This window comes from Eleutherodactylus coqui, chromosome 5 (assembly GCF_035609145.1).
Source record: "Eleutherodactylus coqui strain aEleCoq1 chromosome 5, aEleCoq1.hap1, whole genome shotgun sequence".
In the NCBI taxonomy this organism is placed as follows: domain Eukaryota; kingdom Metazoa; phylum Chordata; class Amphibia; order Anura; family Eleutherodactylidae; genus Eleutherodactylus; species Eleutherodactylus coqui.
In genome coordinates, this window is record NC_089841.1 from 263,519,475 (window position 1) to 263,541,122 (window position 21,648).

The 21,648-nt window shown below is 45.2% G+C and overlaps 1 protein-coding gene across 7 annotated transcripts in view; it reads right to left on the reverse strand.

Moving 5' to 3' along the window:
- MYO9B (myosin IXB) overlaps positions 1-21,648 on the reverse strand; it is a 160,798-nt gene that overhangs the window by 54,783 nt on the left and 84,367 nt on the right. For 3 of the 7 annotated variants that reach the window (XM_066604606.1, XM_066604605.1, XM_066604610.1), the window contains exons 10-21: positions 18,323-18,457; positions 17,793-17,914; positions 17,521-17,662; positions 17,095-17,290; positions 16,213-16,288; positions 14,652-14,741; positions 13,516-13,629; positions 12,854-12,893; positions 11,137-11,259; positions 10,118-10,198; positions 9,773-9,883; positions 9,574-9,696 (exon numbers count right to left, since the gene is read on the reverse strand). In XM_066604606.1, the coding sequence (XP_066460703.1) occupies positions 9,574-9,696; positions 9,773-9,883; positions 10,118-10,198; positions 11,137-11,259; positions 12,854-12,893; positions 13,516-13,629; positions 14,652-14,741; positions 16,213-16,288; positions 17,095-17,290; positions 17,521-17,662; positions 17,793-17,914; positions 18,323-18,457 (1,353 nt within the window). The remainder of the gene's footprint in view (positions 1-9,573; positions 9,697-9,772; positions 9,884-10,117; positions 10,199-11,136; positions 11,260-12,853; positions 12,894-13,515; positions 13,630-14,651; positions 14,742-16,212; positions 16,289-17,094; positions 17,291-17,520; positions 17,663-17,792; positions 17,915-18,322; positions 18,458-21,648) is intronic. The other 4 variants (XM_066604612.1, XM_066604607.1, XM_066604608.1 and 1 more) reach the window with 3 other exon arrangements.

Genomic DNA, 21,648 nt, shown 5'->3' on the forward strand with positions numbered 1-21,648 from the left:
AAAAATTCTGTATAACTTTTGCTATTCTATCCAGCTACAACCACTTTAAGGTGTTTAAAAAGTGTGAATTTTTTGGCTCCAAGTTTGGAGTCCCAATTTATACATGCTCACACATGTATAGGCTTCGTTCACATCAAGATCATAGGCTCTGTTCAGAGCCTTAGCCACTAATTTTCACAAAAAGAGCAGCCGAAAAAGTGCTGCATGCAGCACTAGTTTGTGAAAATGCTGAAGTGCATAACTGTGCCGAATAGAACTTATTATAGTCAAATAGTTCGGGTACAGCATATGTAGATCTTCCATTTAACCCCTTGAGTGGCGGGTTTCCTACCACCCTGTCGTGCCCACCAGGGCAGGTTTTTTTTAAAATGGTCTAATCATTGAATTTCAACAAATTTTGCAGTTGCGTCTCAAGAGCCATATCTTTTTCATTTTTCCATTGACATGGCCATATAAGGGCTTGTTTTCTGCAGGACAAGTTGTATTTTTTGATGGCATCATTTTTGGGTACATATAATGTATTGCATAACTTTAGTAAAAATTTGTAGGGAGATCGGGAAATAAAATGGATTATACCTACCTGATAATCAGGTTTCCAGGAGTCTCCAGGACAGCACCAACTGAGATTGCCTCCTCCTGATAGGACAGGAACACACTGAGAGGTTAAAAGCTCCCCCCCCCCTTTCCTCAGTGGATTCTAACGAATTGCCGGGGTAGGAGCTTAAATTAAATTCTTTCCCTAACTGGGATTTTTTTTTTTTTGAGGGGGAATTATATCCTATAATTTCTTTTCTATCCATTTAGGGGGGGAAGGTACAGGTGCTGTCGTGGAGACTCCTGGAAACCTGATTATCAGGTAGGTATAATCCATTTTTTCCCCCAGTCGTCTCCACGACAGCACCAATTAAGATGTACTAAATAAAGTTTATTAGGGTGGGATTGCTGCCGAGAGGACTTTGCGGCCGAAGGCCATGTCCTCGTCCTGCTGCACTTTTACCCTATAATGTTTAATGAACGTGTGGGGTTTTTTCCAGACTGCGGCCTTGCATATCTGCTCGACCGAAGCTGAGCTATGTTCGGCCCATGAGGATGCTACTGCCCTTGTAGAATGGGCTTTAAGAGCTAAGGGGATTTCCTTTCGAGGGCCTTATAGGACTCTATGATGGCCAGGCGGATCCACCTGGCTATGGAGCTTTTTGCTGCTTTGCTCCCTTTATTTGGGCCACTGAACTGGACGAATAGATTGTGGTCCCATCTCCAGTGGCTTGTCGCATCTATGTAGCCTAGGACTGCTCTCCTAACGTCCAGGCAGCTTAGGATTTTTTCTTCCTCGTTTTTAGGTTTGCTAAAAAATGAGGGAATTATTACGTTCTGGGACCTATGAAAATGTGATACCACCTTTGGCATGAAGGCAGGGTCCATTTTAAATACTAATTTGGAGTCCGAGATTTTTAGAAATGGGTGGCGAATAGACAAAGCCTGAAGCTCGCTAACCCTCCTCGCAGACGTGATGGCTACTAAAAAACGGTCTTGATCGTAAGCATTTTTATCGGTAGTGCTTCGATCGGCTCGAATGGTTCCGCTGACATGGCCCTTAGAACCTAATTAAGGTTCCAGTCTGGAACAAGTTTTATGGGTCTAGGTCGTAATCTAGCTGCTGCTGTCAGGAACCGGTTGACCCATCTATTGTCCGCGAACTTTGTGTCGCATATGGTGCTAAGGGCTGCAACCTGGACCTTTAGGGTACTTGGAGAGAGGCCCATCTGTAGGCCCTCCTGCAAGAATTCTAAGATCAAAGGGATTCTCGGGATAGAATCCTCGGATCCCTTCCCTGTCTCCATGAGGAGAACCCGCTCCAAACCTTCTGGTAGATAAGGTGGGTCGTCTTTTTTCTGCTGGACATTAACGTTTCTACCACTCTCTCTGAGAATCCCTTCCCCCTTAGTGAGGATTCCTCAAGAGCCATGCTGTTAAGTGGAGTCTGTCTAAGCCCGGGTGGTTCAGTAGTCCCTGTGATAGCAGATCTGTCCAGGTCGGAAAGGTGACTGGGTCCTGGACACTCAATGTTGTCAGAAGACCGAACCAACTTCTCTTGGGCCAGAAGGGGGTCACCAGGATTAGCGTGCATACCTGGGTTCTGAAATGTTGTAAGACCCTGGGGATCAGCGGTATCGGAGGAAACGCGTACGCTAGCCCCTTTCCCCAGTCCTGGCCTAGGGCGTCTATTGCTGTAGGATGATCTCCTGGCCGGAGGGAGAAGAAATTGCCTACTTTGGCGTTCTCCCTGGTTGCAAACAGGTCCAATTGTGGGGTCCCCAACCAGTTGGTCAGGATTCTGAATGCCTCCAGGGAGAGAGACCATTCTCCTGGGTCTATCTGCCTCCTGCTGAGGAAGTCCGCTTTTTGGTTTAAGTGTGCTGCCGTGATCAAAAGGATCCGGCCCTCTGCCCAGTGGAAGATTTTCTGCGAAATGTTTTGCAGGGCAGGAGACCTTGTGCCCCCCTGGTGCCGAATATGGGCGACCGTGGTGGTATTGTCCGACAGTATCATTACATTGCTGGTTCCGTTGCGAGTTTCCTAACTGCTGTAGGACCCGCCATATGGCCTGTAGCGCTCTGTAATTGGAGGATTGTTCTTTTATCCTTTGGAACCACGGGCCCTGAAAGAACTGGTTCCCCACATGCGCTCCCCATCCCCAAGCGCTTGCGTCTGTTGTGATGTGCGTGGCTGGGTTTTGTAGCCAATGAACCCCTGCCTGCAGGTTCGCTGGGGATGTCCACCAATGCAGGGATGTTTTCACTGTGTTTGGGATATACATTTTTGTCCCTAGCGAGGACTGCTTTTTGTCCCATGTGGATAGGACTGAGGCTTGCAGGGCTCTGGTGTGAGTCTGGGCCCATGCTACTCCGGGAATGCATGACGTTAGGCTTCCCGGGAGAGACATGGCTTCCCGAATTGTGCATGATAGTTTCTGTAGGAAGGATCTGACCAGCCTTTGGATTTTTTGTATTTTTTCCTCGGGCAGGCAGGAGCATTGTAATTCTGAGTTGAGCGTTATGCCTAAAAACGTTTTCTTCCTGTCGGGGATCTACGTTGGATTTTTCCCAGTTAAAGGAGATGTCCCGCGCCGAAACGGGTTTTTTTTTTTTTAAACCCCCCCCCCGTTCGGCGCGAGACAACCCCGATGCAGGGGTTAAAAAAACCACCCGCACAGCGCTTACCTGAATCCCGGCGGTCCGGCGTCTTCATACTCACCTGCTGAAGATGGCCGCCGGGATCCTCTGTCTTCATGGACCGCAGGGCTTCTGTGCGGTCCATTGCCGATTCCAGCCTCCTGATTGGCTGGAATCGGCACGTGACGGGGCGGAGCTACACGGAGCTACACGGAGCCCCATAGAGAAGAGGAGAAGACCCGGACTGCGCAAGCGCGGCTAATTTGGCCATCGGAGGGCGAAAATTAGTCGGCACCATGGGAACGAGGACGCTAGCAACGGAGCAGGTAAGTATAAAACTTTTTATAACTTCTGTATGGCTCATAATTAATGCACAATGTACATTACAAAGTGCATTAATATGGCCATACAGAAGTGTATAGACCCACTTGCTGCCTCGGGACATCTCCTTTAATGATCCATCCTAGAGACTGGAGGAGTTCTAGCACTATCTCTAGGTGTTTCGTTAGTAGTTTCCTAGACTCTGCTATTATTAAAATATCGTCCAGGTAGGGTATTATTAGGATCGACTTTTTCCTCAGGTAGGCAGCTACCTCTGCCATGATTTTGGTAAAAATTCTGGGTGTTGAGGAGATCCCAAAAGGCAGGCATCTGAATTGGTGGTGCTCTATTCCTTTGCCCATATCCACTGCGAACCTTTGGTATCTTTGGGACCCCTCGTGGATCGGTACGTGGAAATAAGCGTCCTTCAGATCGATGGATGCCATGTAGGCCCCTTTGGGAATCAACTTTATCGTTGAAGAGATGGACTCCATTTTGAATTTTCTGTACTTGACACGGTTGTTCAAAGGCTTCAGATTTCACTATCATCCGATGTTTCCCGCAGGGTTTTCTTACTAGGAAGAGCCTGGAATAATGGCCCTGAGTTTCCTCGTTTTGTGGTACGGGGGATATTGCGTTTAGATGTTGCAGGTCCCGAACGCTCTGCCTTAGTAAGTAACTGTTGCCCTGAGCCTCCTGTGATAATGAATTTCCGAATTTCCTTCTGGGGAGGGACACCAGTTCTATCCGGTATCCCTGCTGTAGGATCTTTGGGATCCATGGGCCTTCGCAAATTGCGGCCCATTGGTCCACAAAGTTCCCCAGCCTTGCCCCTACGGAGCTGGCGTCAGGGTCTCTGCTTGGGCTCCCCCTGGTGGGGATTAAAGAGGATATTTCTTCCTCTGCCCCCCTTGGGATAACTCCAGCGGCCTGTCTTGCCCTTGCCTCGGTAGGCCTCGGGCTGTTGCCCTGGGGTTCGGAAGAAGGTCTTCCCCTCTCTGCGGCTTTTCTTCTGGGAATCCCTTCTTTTTGTTGGCAGCCTTCTCCAGGATTTTTTCTAGGCCTGGTCCGAAGAAAAACTGACCGTAGAACGGGAGGGCGCATAGTTTATTTTTTGAGGCTAGGTCGCCTGACCACGATTTCAACACTCTTCTGGCTGAGTTAGATCGGGCTGTAGCTTTTGCCGAGAGTTTAACCGTTTCGGCCGCGGCATCCGCTAGGAAATTTGTTGCCATACGCAGGATAGGTAGGGAATTTAGGATCTGTTCCCTTGGCGTTTTATTGGCTCCAGCTGTTCGAGCCATACCCCCAGAGTGCGCGCCATGCAAGTGGCTGCGATCCCTGGCCTAAGTATACTTGCTGCTGCCTCCCATGATTTTTTTTTAGAAGGCCTTCGGCTTTGCGATCCATGGGATCTTTTAATTGTGCGGCGTCCTCAAAGGGCAGGCTCGTCCTCCTAGCTACTTTGGCCACTGGGGCGTCTACCTTGGGTATCTCTTCCCAGCTTGCGCAAACTCCCTCCTCGAATGGGTACCTTCTTTTTACCCCTCTAGTCGAGAAGGAACCTGCGTCTGGTTTCTTCCACTCCTTTTGGATAATTTTAATGATGTTTTTGTGGACAGGGAAGGTATGCTTGCGCCTCTCCCCTAGTCCCCCGAATAACTCCTCTTGCAGGGTGCGTGGTTCTCTGGGCTCTTCCATTTTTAATGTAGCCCTGACTGACTTAATCAATTCTGTTAAGTCGTCCTGATGGAAAAGGTATCTTTTGTAGTCCTCATCGTGTGAGGACTCCTAGGCCGCCTGTTCCTCTTGCTCCGATCCGATAGAACTCTCGGAGTCGGAAGGCTCGTCGGGAACATACGCCTTTTTCTGGCGTTTCTCTGGCGGCCCCAGCTGTGACGTTAGGGCTGATCGAACCTCCTCCTTCACCAGCTTCCTAACGTCATCCATGAATCCCCCCCGATTCCTCTTTGACTAGCCTAGCTACGCATGCCTTGCATAGAGGCCTCTGGTATGTAGCTGGCACTAGTCTCGTCCCGCACTCCACGCATTTTTTGGGTTTTGTTCTGCGGGGGGGGGAGAATGTCTTTCTTATCCCCCTGACCAAAAAAAGGGAAAGTATTTTTTGCGGGTAAATATGCAATTTTTCCATATACAATACATTGGATTTTGCATTTTGTATTTTTTTGCCGCACTGGCTACTTACGGCCGCTGAGGCTGAGGTTTCAGCTATCTCTGGGGCTGGAGCACTCATTACTGTACCGGTGCTGCAGACACCCTGCGACCTGTAGTGCTGGTCCACCTTCTGGCTTCTCTCAGGTTCCTTATTTTGAATTTTCGCGCTCCTGCGCTAAGCCCCGCCCCCTCCGCGCGCCTCCTGATGCGAGCGTGATGACGTCACCACGCTGGACACGTGACGCGACGCCCCGCCGTCAAAGGGCTTCCTGGAGCGCCGCGCTGTGACTATACAAGGAGGAGGAGGGGGACTGAGGCTCCCGCGTTGTACCCCCCATGGGCCGCCGCGGGAGGAACCTGGCCCGGGGGTTACCACCCCATGTGGCATCCTGGGAGTCGTCTGGCTGGGAAGGGAGGACAGGCTGACCCACTGCCCTCCGATTCGCCCGTGAGTATGCTTTGGCTGGCTTCTCCACCAGCCCCTCTCAGAGATCCTGCCTCCTGGCAGGAGAGGAAGACACTGAGGAAAGTTGGGAAGGGGGGAGCTTTTAACCTCTCAGTATGTTCCTGTCCTATCAGGAGGAGGCACTCTCAATTGGTGCTGTCGTGGGGACGACTGGGGGAAAAAAGAAATTCTGCCATTTGTTTTTTGGATTTGATTTTTACGGCGTTCAGAATAAATAATGTGATAACATTATTCTGAGTCCCACGATTCCGGCGATACCAAGTTTATACAGTTTTTTTATGTTTTGCTATTTTTGTACATATAAAACTTTTTTTTCTTAAAGGTTTGCTTTTGTGTTGCCACATTCCAAGAGCCGTATTACTTTTTTTTTCCATTGCGAGAGCTCTAGAAGGCCTTGTTTTTTGCAGGATCAACTCTAGTCTTTATTTATCTGGTTTTTAGGAACATGTAAAATTTTGATCGCTTTTTATTCCATTTTTTCCTAGTGGCAAGATTAACAAATCTGTAATTCTAGCATGTTTTTTATTTTTATTTTTCACTGCATTCTGTGAGCAGTATAAATAATATATTAAAGTAATTCTACAGGCCGAAACGAATATGCCAATACCAAGTTGTAATAGTTTTTTTTTCTTTTTTGCGACTTTTTCACAGTTTAAAAAAAAATAAAAAGTTATGAAAGTTTAAAATCACCCTCCTTTTGCCATATCTAGAATAAAAAATTCTAAATCATAAAAAAAAAAAAAAAAATAAATTAAAAAATACATATTTGGTATCGCCGCATACGTAAAAGTCTGATCTATCAAAGTAGTGCATTATTTACACCACACGGTGAATGTAATCCGAAAAAAAAAAAGACCGCCAGAAATGCACTTTCAGTCCCAGTCTCCCAGAAAAAATGCAATAAAAAGTAATCAAAAAGTCGTATGTATTTTGAATTAGCACTAACAAACTACAGGAAATCCTGCAAAGAACGAGCCTTTGCTCAACTATGTCGATGGAAAAATAAAGAAAGTTATTGTGCGCAGAAGATGCAGCAGAAAATATTGTCTTTGAAAAAAAATACAAGTACTACAGCAAAAAAAACCTATACAAGTTTGGTATCGTAGTAATCGTACGGACCTATAGATTAAAGTGATTGTCATTTTTGTTGCAGTTTGTGCGCCGTAGAAACAAAAGGCACTGAAAGATGGCGGAATGTCATTTTTTTTTTTTCATTTTACTCCACTTAAAACTTTGTAAAAGTTTTTCAAGTACATTATATGGTACTTTTAATAGCACCATTAAAAAGTACAACTCATCCCGCAAAAAACAAGCCCTCATGCAGCGACGTCGATGGATAAATAAAGGCGTTATGATATTTTAACCAGGGGAAGGGGGGAGAAAAGGGATTTAAAAAAAAAAAAAGGCGCCCCGTCATTAAGGGGTTAAATAATGTACTAACTTCCTCTTCTGGGTCATTAAGACGCAGGGATACCACATGTGTAATTTTGTCTTTAATTTTTTACAAAGTAAAAAAAAGTGTTTTTATTTTTTTAAAATTTTTGTCCCTTTAGGGAACTTCCACACAGACCCATCAGGATCCCCTGATCACATTCTGGGGGTCCGATGGTGGCAGCCCTTTACATGCTGCAGTCGCATAGACCACGGCATGTAAAGGGTTAACACAGCAGAGATCGGAGATTTTCTCCCATCTATGCTGTAAGAGCTGGTGCCTGGCTATTCTCTGACAGCCAAGCACCAGCTCTCCCTGCCACAGAGACCATAGGCTGGCTTCTGACAAAGCGATGGTCTCCATGGCAACCTGTGAACAAAGCAGTGCAGGAGTTTGAAAATAGAAGTGGGAGATCGCCGGCAGGTAATATCTTTCTGCTTCTATTTTCCAAGTCCTGCACTGCTCTGTGTGGGACTGTGAGGGGCAGACCACAATACCACAGCTTATGGCATTGTGCTCTGCATGTTCCATAGTGAAACATAGCCTGGAAATCTTCCGGGCTATATCGCTATGGGCAGTGGAGTGTGCCACTCAAGGGGTTAAATGGCTAACAAAAATACATGATGTTACAGCGAGCTTTCCAATCTACTTAGGCTTAATTAAATAGAAGCAGCCTGAAGACGACCCTTAAGTAGGTTGGAAAGCTTGCTATATCATGTATTTTTGTTAGCCACTACTAAAAAGGTATATCTACAGGATTACGTGGTTTCTCTTGCTAGGAACAATCTCATTTTGCTCTACTGGCTAACACAGTGCTAAACCTATTTAGTCTTTCCATTTAAACATTTGCGGTTGTTGGTCTTCAAGAAAATCTCCCTTAATGTATAGTGTAAAATAAGTTCATGCCAAGGTCTCCCACTTAACAATAACCCTTTCCAATCCAGTTTTCATGCCACCCGTACACTCTCCATCTTGTATTTACTTCGAGTGGAAAGTGCGTTATGGATTCCTTCTAAATGCTCAGCAGAAATGCATAAAAATGACCCGCCATGACTATTTTATTAGCAATTTTTTTTTTGAAAATTAAAGAAGTTACGAGTGTTTCGCATCAGGAAGATCATTAGTAGTAATCCTGAAAATATATGTATATTGATATCAAATACATTTATATTATAAGACTCATTTCTCTAATGATAGATTAGATAGATATCGCTGTAATACAGTGCCATACAGAGACATCCTATGGATGGAAGGAGTGATGTCCTGCATACTGTTACATACATATGTAGAACAAGCTCCGGCATCAGAGAGCTTGTCTTGCGTAGTTTTGGACCTCGCCTGACATCAGAGCTATATCGGGAAATCTGAATACACTGGATTGGAAAGAGTTAAGAATGGCTTGCCTCTGTACCCACAAGTTAACCCTTTCCAATCCACTGTCTGACGTCTGAAGACATTCTGATTTGAAGCCTGTACAGCTCCGATGTCGTAAGATGTCCAGCAGGGTATTCTTACTCTATAATACTGGCTGCTTTGTTGTCGGGGGCCTCTCCAGTATGTCCCATACTGCAGTACTGGCTCTAGCCAGCAGATGGCGCCATCGTAAAATGGCAGAAAGAGAAAGCCCCCAAGGAAACCCTGAACCCAAAATTGGATTGCAAAGGGTTAAGATATTTTTGGTCTGTGATGTTAACAGTTTAGAAAAAAAAAAAACACAACTAAAGAAACCCCACCTTATGTTACCAGCCCAACTTACCCCTATTTATATTAAAAAAAAGGGGGGGGGAAATGGGTATATTGTTATTTAGTGGATTTTTAAAAATGGAGCATGTAATTGCTGAATCCTGCAGGTATCTGTCCACTACCTGCTGCATTCCTGTACAAGCAAGATTGCCTCCGCTGTCTTCTGCAGCTCAGTAGTGCTGTTGATTTGGGTCACTTGCTCAAAGGGTTAAAGCATTTCCTAATAGTTTATAGTCATAGAAAAAGGAAAATGACAAACAAACCTTTGTTTTCCCCAACTGATAGTTATGTGGATCTAAACCAATTCCTTCCAGCAAAGAGGTGATATCTTTTTTTAGGGCTGTTGAAGACTTGGGAAGCAGAACCTGAAACTGGTCTTTAAACTCCTAAAAATTGCAGAAAGTAAAATAAATTATAATAGATCAATTACAAAAAGCAGAAAACGCTGGGGTATCCAAGTACCTGATAGGTGTACTTCGCACTGTATCCTGATCTGCGGATCCGCACCGTTTCCAACATCCCTGTGTAGCGCAGCTGCTGGAGCACCAAAGCTTCATCAAACGTCATCTCCATCTATTGGGGGAGAAGAGAGGATCGTCATCTTACTGTGTAAATGTACATTTACAACATTATGGCTAGGAGAGAATATCAGTATAGAAGAGGTTTAGCTTCATATGTTGTGTAGCAGGTAAGGTTTTCGCTGCTGCCATCAGATAGATTTTCAGTAAAACGGTGTTTCTTTCAGTACATCGATTGGTAAACAAAGGCAAAAACGATACACGATACATTATAGCGCCAAATCCCCACCTTCTCAGAATTGGAGCGGATACAGCGGATGAAGAATGGTTCAGCTCGCCCCAATGTCTCCAATAGCTTGTTCAAGGATGCCTGGAAAGTAAAATAATTAGAATACATACACACAAAAAGCCCAGGGATCACACTGTTAGGGCTCACACCCACTCGCATTTTTTTTATTTTTTTATGCTGCGTTTTTTTAACGCGATTGTCAATGGGTCTTTCTAATGCTAAAAACGCATCGCAAGTTGGTGCTTTTCAATTTTTGTCTGATGTGTTTTTAACATTAGAAAGTCCCACTGACAATCGTGTGAAAAAAACGCAGCGATAGAGTGAAAAATACAAGCAAGAAAAATGCAAGAGTGCAGGAGCCCTGAGGTGTCAGATTACCCCCCGCCCCCCTTTCCCAAAAAGAAACGTTCCCTTTTTAACACTAAAAATATGAATTACATTTTAGGCAATTTTCATAGATTTAAAAGGGGTTGTCCCGCGCCGAAACGTTGTTTTTTTTTCAACAGCCCCCCCCCCCCCGTTCGGCGCGAGACAAACCCGATGCAGGGACCTAAAAAAAAATCCGCACAGCGCTTACCTGAATCCCCGCGCTCCGGTGACTTCTTACTTACCGGTTGAAGATGGCCGCCGGGATCCTCTCCCTCCGTGGACCGCAGCTCTTCTGTGCAGTCCATTGCCGATTCCAGCCTCCTGATTGGCTGGAATCGGCACATGACGGGGCGGAGCTACACGGAGCCCCATTGAGAAGAGAAGAAGACCCGGACTGCGCAAGCGCGTCTAATCTAGCGATTAGACGCTGAAAATTAGACGGCTCCATGGAAACGAGGACGCTAGCAACGGAACAGGTAAGTGAAAAACTTCTGATAACTTCTGTATGGCTCATAATTAATGCACAATGTACATTACAAAGTGCATTAATATGGCCATACAGAAGTGTATAGACCCACTTGCTTTCGCGGGACAACCCCTTTAATGTTATATAAAACTATAGGACAGAACGTGCTGTAAGCAGTACAAACCTGGAACTGAGCGCTGATGCTGGGTGGTTTCTTCTTTTTATGTAAATGAAGAAGGGACTTTGTCGTTCGGTCATGCAGAGTCATGTTCATTATAATTTTCAGAGACTGAGAGTCCAGCAGGTTCTGGGGGCACAAGTTATAGTCAGCCGGTTTCTTTGTTTTCTGTAATAAACTTGAATAATATGTACACACAATGGAGGGGGGAACTAAGGCTGCTTGCACACCTGCGTGGGGTCAGTTCAGAGTTTTCAGTCTCTCGGCTCAAGATTTGGAGGAAAGACTGAAGCAAAAACATTTTTTCCCCATGAATATTAATTTTTGTTAAAAAAAAATATGCAGAAAGGCTCGCTTGCTTCCATTCCGTCAGGTTTCCATTTTTTGGATGGGATAACAGTCTGCAGCAGGGTTTTTTTTCTTCAAAAAACAAAAAAACACAGACGATTGACGGGACAGAGGCAAACAAAAGCCTTTCCAATGGGGAAAATAATGGTTTAGTTTGTTTTTCGTTTTATATTAGTTTCTGTTCTCCAAGAACAAAGCGACGAGATGCAAACCCTGAAAGGACCCTAACACAGGCGTGAAAACAGCCCAAGTTTATACTATAGTATACCTGTACTGACTTACATTAGGGTAACACGCGCACAGTGAACATAGTAAGGATAAAAAAAATTTTTAAAAAAACGCCAGAATTGTTTTTTTCTTGGTTACTCAGTCTCCAAGAAAAAAAAATGTAATAAAAAGCAAACCAAAAAGGAGGTGTGTATTAAAAGAAAGGTACCAACGGAAACTACAGGACGTCCAACAAAAAATGAGCCCTCGCACAGCTATGTCAACGGAAAAATAAAAGTTATTGCACACACAATATAGTGGCAGAAAAAAAAATAAGTAGCATAGCAAAATGAAACAAAAAAAAAAAACCATCCAAGTTTGGTATCGTAGATACGCTCAAGGATGGCGCAATTTCATTTTTTTAACATTCCACTTCACTCAGAATTTTATTTTTTTTGCGTTTTTCAGTAGATTACGTGGAACATTAAATAGCACCATTAAAATATACAACTCGTCCCACAAAAAACAAGACCTCATACAGTGACAGTGGTGGATAAATAATAGAGTTAGGAGTTTTAAAAAAGGGGTAGGAAGAAAAACCGAAAATGGAAAAAGGAAAAAAGGGCCATGTCCTTAAGGGGTTAATATATGTAGTGACATTAAGAAAAGGTTTCATGTTAAAACATGATGCAAACAATAGGTAATTTTCTGACGCCACATCCCCATAAAAACAGGTCTGTTCCCTGTGTTGACAAACAGAAATATAACTGAAGGTCGCCTGCAGACGGCGGAGTCGGATCCGGCTGCGAGAATTCTCGCAGCGGGACCTGACCAGAGCGCCTGCAGAGAGCAGCGCGGTACTCACCCGCTCCCGCGGCTCTGACTCTTTCATGGGCCGGCTGCCGGGCAGCTGGCGCATGTGCAGACCAGAGCAGGCGGCCGGAGAGTGACTTCTCTGTGCGGGGCTCGCAGAGCTCCGAACAGAAATAGAGCATGCCGCGGTTTGTTTTCTGCGCGTGATTTCGCGCAAGCAAACTGCAGCCGTCTGCTTAGGATTGCGTTTTCTAAGGCAATCCTACGGCAGCTTCCACGGGCGGAAATTCTGCCACGGAATTTCCGCCTGTGTGCAGGGGGCCTAACTCATGGCAGAAATTCTTGCTTATATTACCTTAGGGATGAGCTGCTTCTGGCGCGCACCTTTACTTTTCCTGTAGAAATAGGACATTTCAACATCATTAGAAACATGTTCTACCCCCTTCATAGCAGACACGGTTTTGGTTAGTGCAGCCAGCCAGTATAACCAGTTAGTCCTTTGTTAGACACAGGGTTATAAGTGCACATCTTACAACAGTTTTAATCATGATACCATAGAGCAATATTACCCAGTTCACTCCCAAATGACCCGATCCCATCATTTTCTTGACCAGTTCTCATAAAAACTGTGGTAAGGCGAGCATCATATCTTTATTCTTGCCATAACTGAGAAGCTATGGTAGTATACAGAAAGTGTATTTGTAACTTGCAAACGTACTAAAAACTTACCTGTGTTCTTTACAAAGCCCAGTGAGTGTGTCTATGTGTGTATATGGAAATGGATAGTAACATCAGACACAAACCAAGTCAGAACACAAAGCACGATGCAAATGGGTTACGTCACAGAAGATCCTTTGGCTTTAAAAGGATCTACAAAACGGATTTCTCGAGGCATGCCCAGCACTTTACAGCAATGCACAGCTTACTGAATGCACACATCCTATGCTTTAGCACACAATGCCAATTGCAGTGCTGGTTGTCTGTAGTCAGGTGACTAAGAGTCCATTGCACACTCACTGTAAGTGAAGCCGCGAGTGTCTGCGTAGGGAAAGGGTGCGCAGCAGGTTGGCTGGGTCATCCCCCTGCCAGGACAGTCCCTTAATACTGTTCATCAGCTGAGAGTGCCGCTCTCTGCCAGCGACAGGGGGGAAAAGGAGAGACACCACAGATTATGGATGTGAAGACTTTAGCATCTTATTTAACAGTGCTTTCAAGCTCAATATTTTATATAGCTTCCTTTTCTGCTCTAAAAAAAAACCAAAATGCACATATTCTAATCCAGTTGTAGTTGTGAATGGTGACGGCAAAGTGTTTGCTTCCCACAATAAGCATTGTACTTCTGTAGTAGAAAAGTAAATGTCAACTTAACCAGAAATTGTACATAAAGAAGCAGTCGTGGAAGAACTGATCTGATGTTCTGGAGACGCGAGAGAAAACATAACCCTAGAACCTCGTGATCTCATAAGGAGGGATAATAGATACAATTCAGCATCGGAGAGTGAACCCACAAGCCCAACACTTGGGTTAGTAAGGTGGAGTGGATATATTCCATGCAGTGTGACGCAGTGTTAATCACCTATATACTTCCATGCATCTCATATGCTCCAAAGGAGCCTTTTCACCATAAAGCACAGTTTTTGGGTGCTCCATAAAGGCACCACTAAGATTCCTTAAAAAAAAAAGTATACGAATATTTTTTTTTTTAACCCAATAGTAGTTTGTAGAGATGAGCGAACGTACTCGGATAAGCACTACTCGTCCGAGTAATGTGCTTTATCCGAGTATCGCTGTGCTCGGGTCTGAAGAGTCGGGGAGCGCTGCTGCTGACAGGTGAGTTGCGGCGGGGAGCAGGGGAGAGCGCGCGGGAGAGAAGGAGAGAAAGATCTCCCCTCCGTTCCTCCCGGCTCTCCCCTGCAGCTCCCCGCTCCGCGGCGCTCCCTGAATCTTTCAAGACGAGTACAGCGATACTCGGATAAAGCACATTACTCGGACGAGTAGTGCCTATCCGAGTACATTCGCTCATCTCTAGTAGTTTGTTAATATTAAAGCTGGAATCCATTGTACTAAAAACTGTTCTTTCTTTAAGCCAGTATGTAGCAAGACTCCTTTGGAGGACACACAAATTTACTGTGCGCCATACCAACAGCACTTACTTCTTATTTTCATATACACTCATGAAGTCTTCAAATACATCGATAGCATTATCCATGGAGCAATCAAAGGAGAAATCGAGGAGAGAGCAGCTGAAGTGAAGTACAGGCGATGCCGAGTAAGATTTGGAACAATAGACATACGTACTACACCTACCTTCATTTGGCCAATTTATTTGATATATTATAGACAGCAGACCAGAAAAATGGTCTCCAGTCATAGAAGATCTTAGATTTTATTACATGCGAAAGGTTTTTAACTAAGCAAAACCGCTAGGTCTCAAGGTTGCCATACAGCTTCCAGAGTAGTTGGCTGCCAGCTAGTGCTCCAGATCAACCAGAACGCACACAAACTCCGCTCATTTGAGTGTTCATGTGCTCATAGCAAACAGAACAAGCCGCTTCCAGAACAAAGGCTTGGGTACACAAATCAACATGACTGATGCTTCAAAATCGCACCCACTTTCCCATCTGATCGTTCGCTTTTTGCTCGTCGTTCATTTTATGCAGACATAAAAATAATTGTTGGTTCGTTCGCTTATCTCTTAACTATTTCCTGTTTGAATGAGCCAACAATGTATGTGTCTAAACAGGCTGCACGAGTGAATGAGCCAACGACGACGTAATCGCTTGTTCAAATGATACATCGTCTCGTCTAGTAGTACCCTTAGGTTCCTTTTACACGGGACGATTGTTGGGTGCTTAAAGGGGTTGTCTCGCGAAATCAAGTGGGGTTATACACTTCTGTATGGCCATATTAATGCACTTTGTAATATACATCGTGCATTAAATATGAGCCATACAGAAGTTATTCACTTACCTGCTCCGTTGCTAGCGTCCCCGTCACCATGGTTCCGTCTAATTTCGGCGTTTTGGCTCCGCCCCCTTGTACGCGTCATCGCGTAGCTCCGCCCCATGACGTGTGCCGGTTCCAGCCTCCTGATTGGCTGGAATCGGCACGTGACGGGGGCGGAGCTACGCGATGACGCGTACAGGGGGCAGAGCCAAAACGCTGATGCTGCCGAGCGGAGCCGAAGGGAGAAGACGGATCTGCGCAAGCGCGTCTAAAGAAGCAAGAAGACACCGAAATTAGACGGAACCATGGCGACGGGGACGCTAGCAACGGAGCAGGTAAGTGAATAACTTCTGTATGGCTCATATTTAATGCACGATGTATATTACAAAGTGCATTAATGTGGCCATACAGAAGTGTATAACCCCACTTGCTGCCGCGAGACAACCCCTTTAAGAGCCCGACGGTCACTATCACTCGTAAACTTTCACACAGCAGCAATAATTGTCCATTGGATGGAGGCGGCGCGGGCCGGAGGCGGCTTCTGCCTGCCTGCATTTACAGTAAACAGTGGTTTGATTTTTGGTCTGTACAAACTGAAAGGCAAACATTAAGCAAACGAATTACTGTTCAACGTTCAGCCGCTGGTAGACTGTACACCGAGTCATTTAGAAATAACATTGTAACCTCCAAACTGTTTGCCATGTCAGCATTTCTGTTTTTATACAATGTTAAATAAAGGTTTTGATGTCGCTGTATACAACTACTTACCGATATAGCTTCTCAGCTGAAATATTTGACTTCTGTAGTTCCCCCAAAGGGATTCGCTGACCTTTCCTAACTACACCTAGAATAAATAGAACAAAGTTAGGCCACTTTTACACGGCAGTTTACTGCAGCAGTATTTTTAAGGATATCCAGGAGTGGAGCCAACAGCGTATAATGGAAAGATTCGCACATCTTCCACGTTTCGCAGCCACTCCTGGTTATGACTTACAAATATCAATGCAAAATATTGACGAAAGTACGCAAGTGTGAAGAAGGGTTCAAGCAGTCTTGGTAATTACTTTTTTCACTTGAATTTCCAACAGTGCAAATGTTCATACCTAAAATGGTTAGAAGAGCTAGACTATGTAGGAGCTGCAAAAATAAATCTAGAACTATTGTATGCATGCCATCACAGTGGTCAATAGAGTAAATAATGGCATTCAGACAAGATCAACATTTTTGCAAAATCAGCTTATGATAGAGTTACACAGTTGGATATGCTCATTAGGCCGCCTGCACACGAGCAGGTCGGATTCTGCATGTGGGAGCCCACGGCGGAATCCCACCCTGTGCCTGGTCAGCAACCCTGCGCACCGCTCCTTTCCTATACTGCAGATGGACATGACCAGCTGCCATCGGACATGCGCAGTACAGATTTTATTTTTACGTTTATTTTTCTTGTGCCGTTGCTAGGCGATGATGCGGAATCCGCAATGCAAATCCATTTGTGTGCAGGTAGCTCAAATAAGAGCTTCAGCAAACAAAGCCCAGCTGAATTAGCAAAATGTTCATCTGTACAAGTTTGTTCTGAATGCTAAAACTGCAAACCATACAGCTGTTAGTACAGCACTGCAGTATGACAGATGATTGGTAAATGCAACGTACCTGCTGTCCTCTCTGCCCGCTGTCTCGCAGCCTCGTTTAGTACAGCCATGGATCTAATTGCTGCGCGCAGCACAGCCCACCGGAAGACAGACACGGGGTCCATACCAATTAGTTCACGAATGTACGCACTGTCACTGCTGCGGAGGAGAGCCACTATATCAGGTCTCATGTAGTCAGTGTTTTTTTCACGAAAATCCTGCAAATGAGAAATTAACTATCCATATAAGTAGGTAAGCAAGAAACAATATACCTGGAAGATTGAAAGGGCTTTAACTCCTGCCATTAACCTCTGATCAGCAGAACGCTCACAACTGTCACCCCCAATGATCACAAGAATAAAAAGTGATAAGGCAACAATATCCCAAGTAGAAAAGGTCCTTTAAGAATGGGAGAAGCAGATCTGCAGACACTATGTAATGCTCCTACCTTGATCTGGTACTTTACTTTGCCTGCAAAGTGACGAATGATGAATGCAGGCTCCATGACCGGTGTGCCAACAAAGTACTTATTATCCTCATGTTGTTGTTTGAACTTGGCCAACAAAGTGCGAGAGGTGGCATGAGGAAAACTAGACCGGACAAAAAAAAAACCCACAAAGGTAACCCAATTATGGCAAAACGTATATTATTGAATTACAATTCATGCAAGATGTATATACTGCCTTTATTTCATTAGGATCAAACTAAAGCTATACATACTTGCTTTCCTCATCCAGCAAGTAGAAAAGGCCAGTTGGTTTCTTGCTGATCAAATGGATGCAGCCCACATTATCTGTGTAGTCTATGTTGTGCCAACTAATTCCTTCGCCTTTATATTCTTCCTGCAAGACATATGTCAAACAGTTTACTTTAGGCTGCATTCACACCTGCATTGGGGCTTTTTTTTATTCCAATTCAGTCTATTTTGTTTTTGGAACACAAACAAAAATTAAACATTTCCATTTTTTTCCCTCCATTGAAATTTCAATAGATCTTCAAAATGAATGCTGCTTTGGTTCCTGCTGCGGGTGCTACTTGTTTCACAGAAAAAAAAAAAACATAACTGAAGCAAACTTGCAGCATTTTTTTTTTTTTTTTTTGAGGGCCCATTGAAATCAATGTAGGAAAAAAAGTGGCAAAAATGAAAGAAGGAATTTAAATAGGAAGCCCTAATAGCCCTAACGATAGAGTCAAATAGGTGATGATTTCTGGCTAATAAAAAGTTCATATATAGTCCTCGTAATTGTCACCTGTTCCAATTTGAAGATGTGCTGATTGAAGTAATACTGCAGCTGTTCATTAGCATAATTAATGCAAAATTGTTCAAAGCTATTGTTTTCAAAGTCTTCAAACCCAAAAATGTCAAGAACACCAATGGAGAGACACTAAAATGTAAAACAGAACACAAAAATATAGAAAAGATGCATAAATACATGAAACGGTAAATATCACGCAAAACTATATTCACTTACAAAGGATATAGAAAACGGTTACCAAGCGTAAAAACCTTTAGAATGCATTTACACCTATTGCAACCGTGCCTGGTATAGTTTAGAGTAAAATAGGCAGAAAGTACTAGTGAGGTGTAAAATATTCCTGTAAACGCACTTGCATTCGGCACGATTTTCATCAATTTGGTGCATTTTACCCATCTAATAAATAGATTAATCTTCCCACACAAATTATTACACTCAAAACATAGTGTTTGCTTCGGTACCCACCTACATGATTAATAAGTTGAGTATTTGAGTAAAGGGACACTTGTGCAATTTTTTTTTTGCATTCATTTGACAATGAATGAAAAATATACAACAACATACACTCATTGTCAAAAACACTCAGGGCCCCTAGAGGAAGTTGTCATTTTGCTGCAGAACTCGTCCTGCAGTTCCATCTCAGGCAGATCTGTAAATGATGAGAGTTGTGGTGATTAGATGAACGGTCTTGTCACCGGAGACCCTAAAAGTGGTTCCCCCTTGGCCTATAAGAGGCTCTCAGAGGCTCCTTGTGTGTAGTGACCTCTTCTTCCACTTGTGTAGAGCTTGTTGACCACCAGACGCCTCTATGACGCAGAGAAGAGATTTCACTCACTTACTAGAGTCTGAGAGAGGTGCATTATTGGGGTGTGAGAAGCTGGATGGTCGTATTAATGACTTGTCCCCCACCAGCTGTTCTGACCAGACTGTTAGGAGGTGTTGGGACCAGTGGATGTGTGAGGACACACAAGGTGACCGGGCTCAGGACGCCCCTACAGACCACCAGTAGAGAGGAGCATCTGACCGGACTGTTAGGAGGTGTTGGGACCAGTGGTTGTGTGAGAGCACACAAGATGACCGGGCTCAGGACACCCCCTACAGACCACCAGCATAGAGGAGTGTCTGACCAGACTGTTAGGAGGTGTTGGGACCAGTGGATGTGTGAGGGCACACAAGATGACCGGGCTCAGGACGCCCCCTACAGACCACCAGTAGAGAGGAGCGTCTGACCAGACTGTTAGGAGGTGTTGGGACCAGTGGTTGTGTGAGAGCACACAAGGTGACCGGGCTCAGGACGCCCCCTACAAACCACCAGTAGAGAGGAGCGTCTGACCAGACTGTTAGGAGGTGTTGGGACCAGTGGTTGTGTGAGAGCACACACGATGACCGGGCTCAGGACGCCCCCTACAGACCACCAGTAGAGAGGAGCGTCTGACCAGACTGTTACGAGGTGTTGGGACCAGTGGATGTGTGAGGGCACACAAGATGACCGGGCTCAGGACGCCCCCTACAGACCACCAGTAGAGAGGAGCGTCTGACCAGACTGTTACGAGGTGTTGGGACCAGTGGATGAGGGCACACAAGATGACCGGGCTCAGGACGCCCCCTACAGACCACCAGTAGAGAGGAGCGTCTGACCAGACTGTTAGGAGGTGTTGGGACCAGTGGTTGTGTGAGAGCACACAAGATGACCGGGCTCAGGACGCCCCCTACAGACCACCAGTAGAGAGGAGCGTCTGACCAGACTGTTACGAGGTGTTGGGACCAGTGGATGTGTGAGGGCACACAAGATGACCGGGCTCAGGATGCCCTCTACAGACCACCAGTAGAGAGGAGTGTCTGACCAGACTGTTAGGAGGTGTTGGGACCAGTGGTTGTGTGAGAGCACACAAGGTGACCGGGCTCAGGACGCCCCTACAGACCACCAGTAGAGAGGAGCGTCTGATTATCTGACAAGCACCAGCAGCTCCAACTGTTTTGTTGTCTGCCTTCCAGAGACATTGTTACAGCCCTGTGTCTGAACCATTTCCAGGCGCTTGGCTGAAAGACATTTGGTCTCACGACACCCATTACGTGTACGGCCTTTGACACGCACATCGCCTCTCTTTGCAGTGGTGTCATGAACGATGAAACTGAGTGCTACGGAGTGGAATCGGGTTGTCTTCAGCGGCAAATCCGGTTTTACTTTGGTCACTGACGACGGCCGTATTTCTGTCTGGAGACCTCGGGGTGAGCGCCTCAGTCCTGCCTTTGCTGTGAAGCAGCACACTGCCTTCTGCTGGTGTGATGGTCTCGGGGGCTATCACATACAATAGTTGGTCACCCCTAGTAGTGGAACGAGGGACAATGACAGCTCAGCAATATGTTCAGGACATCTTGCAGCCACATGTGTTCCTCTCATGGCGGCTTCCAAGAGGTATTGTCCAGCAGGATAATACTCGGCCGCACACAAGAGGATCACAGGAAGTCCCCACAACACTGTCACACTTCCGTGGCGGCACAGTTGCAAGATTTATCACCAATAGAACATGTATGGAACCATCTGGAGCACCAACTTCGACAGCCTACGAGTTTACATGATTTAGAGGCTCAGTTAAAGCAAACGTAAAGCGATATGCGGCAGAATACCATACGAAACCTGTATGCCTCCATGCCCACCCGTATCACGTCATTTCCAAGCCAGAGGCAGTACAACAGCGTACTAGAGCAGCGTACTAGAGCCTCCATGCCTGTCTGTATCACATCTTGTATCCAAGCTAAAGGTGTCCCAACAGAGTACTAGAGCTTTTATGCCCACCCATATTACATCTTGTATCCAAGCTAGACACTCCCAACAGGGTACTAGAGCTTCCATGTCTCCTGTATCACATCTTGTATTTATGCTAGAGGCGTACAACAGGGTACTAGAGCCTCCATGCCCGCCATATCACATCTTGTGTCCAAGCTAGAGACAGTACAACAGGCTACTAGAGCCTCCATGCCTGCCTGTATCAAATAGTATATCCAAGCTAAGGTTGTCCCAACAGGGTACTAGAGCCTCCATACCTACCTGTATCACATCTTATATCCAAGCTAGAGGCAATACTAGAGCTTACATGCCCGCCCATATCACATTTTGTATCCAACCTTAGAGACTCCTAGCAGGGTACTATAGCCTCCATGCCCGCCAGTATCACATCCTTTATCCAAGCTAGAGGTGGTAAAACAGGGTACTAGAGCCTCCATGCCCACTCGTATCACATCTTGTATCTAAGCTAGAGGTAATACAACAGGGTACTAGAACTTCCATTTCCACCCATATCACATCTTATATCCAAACT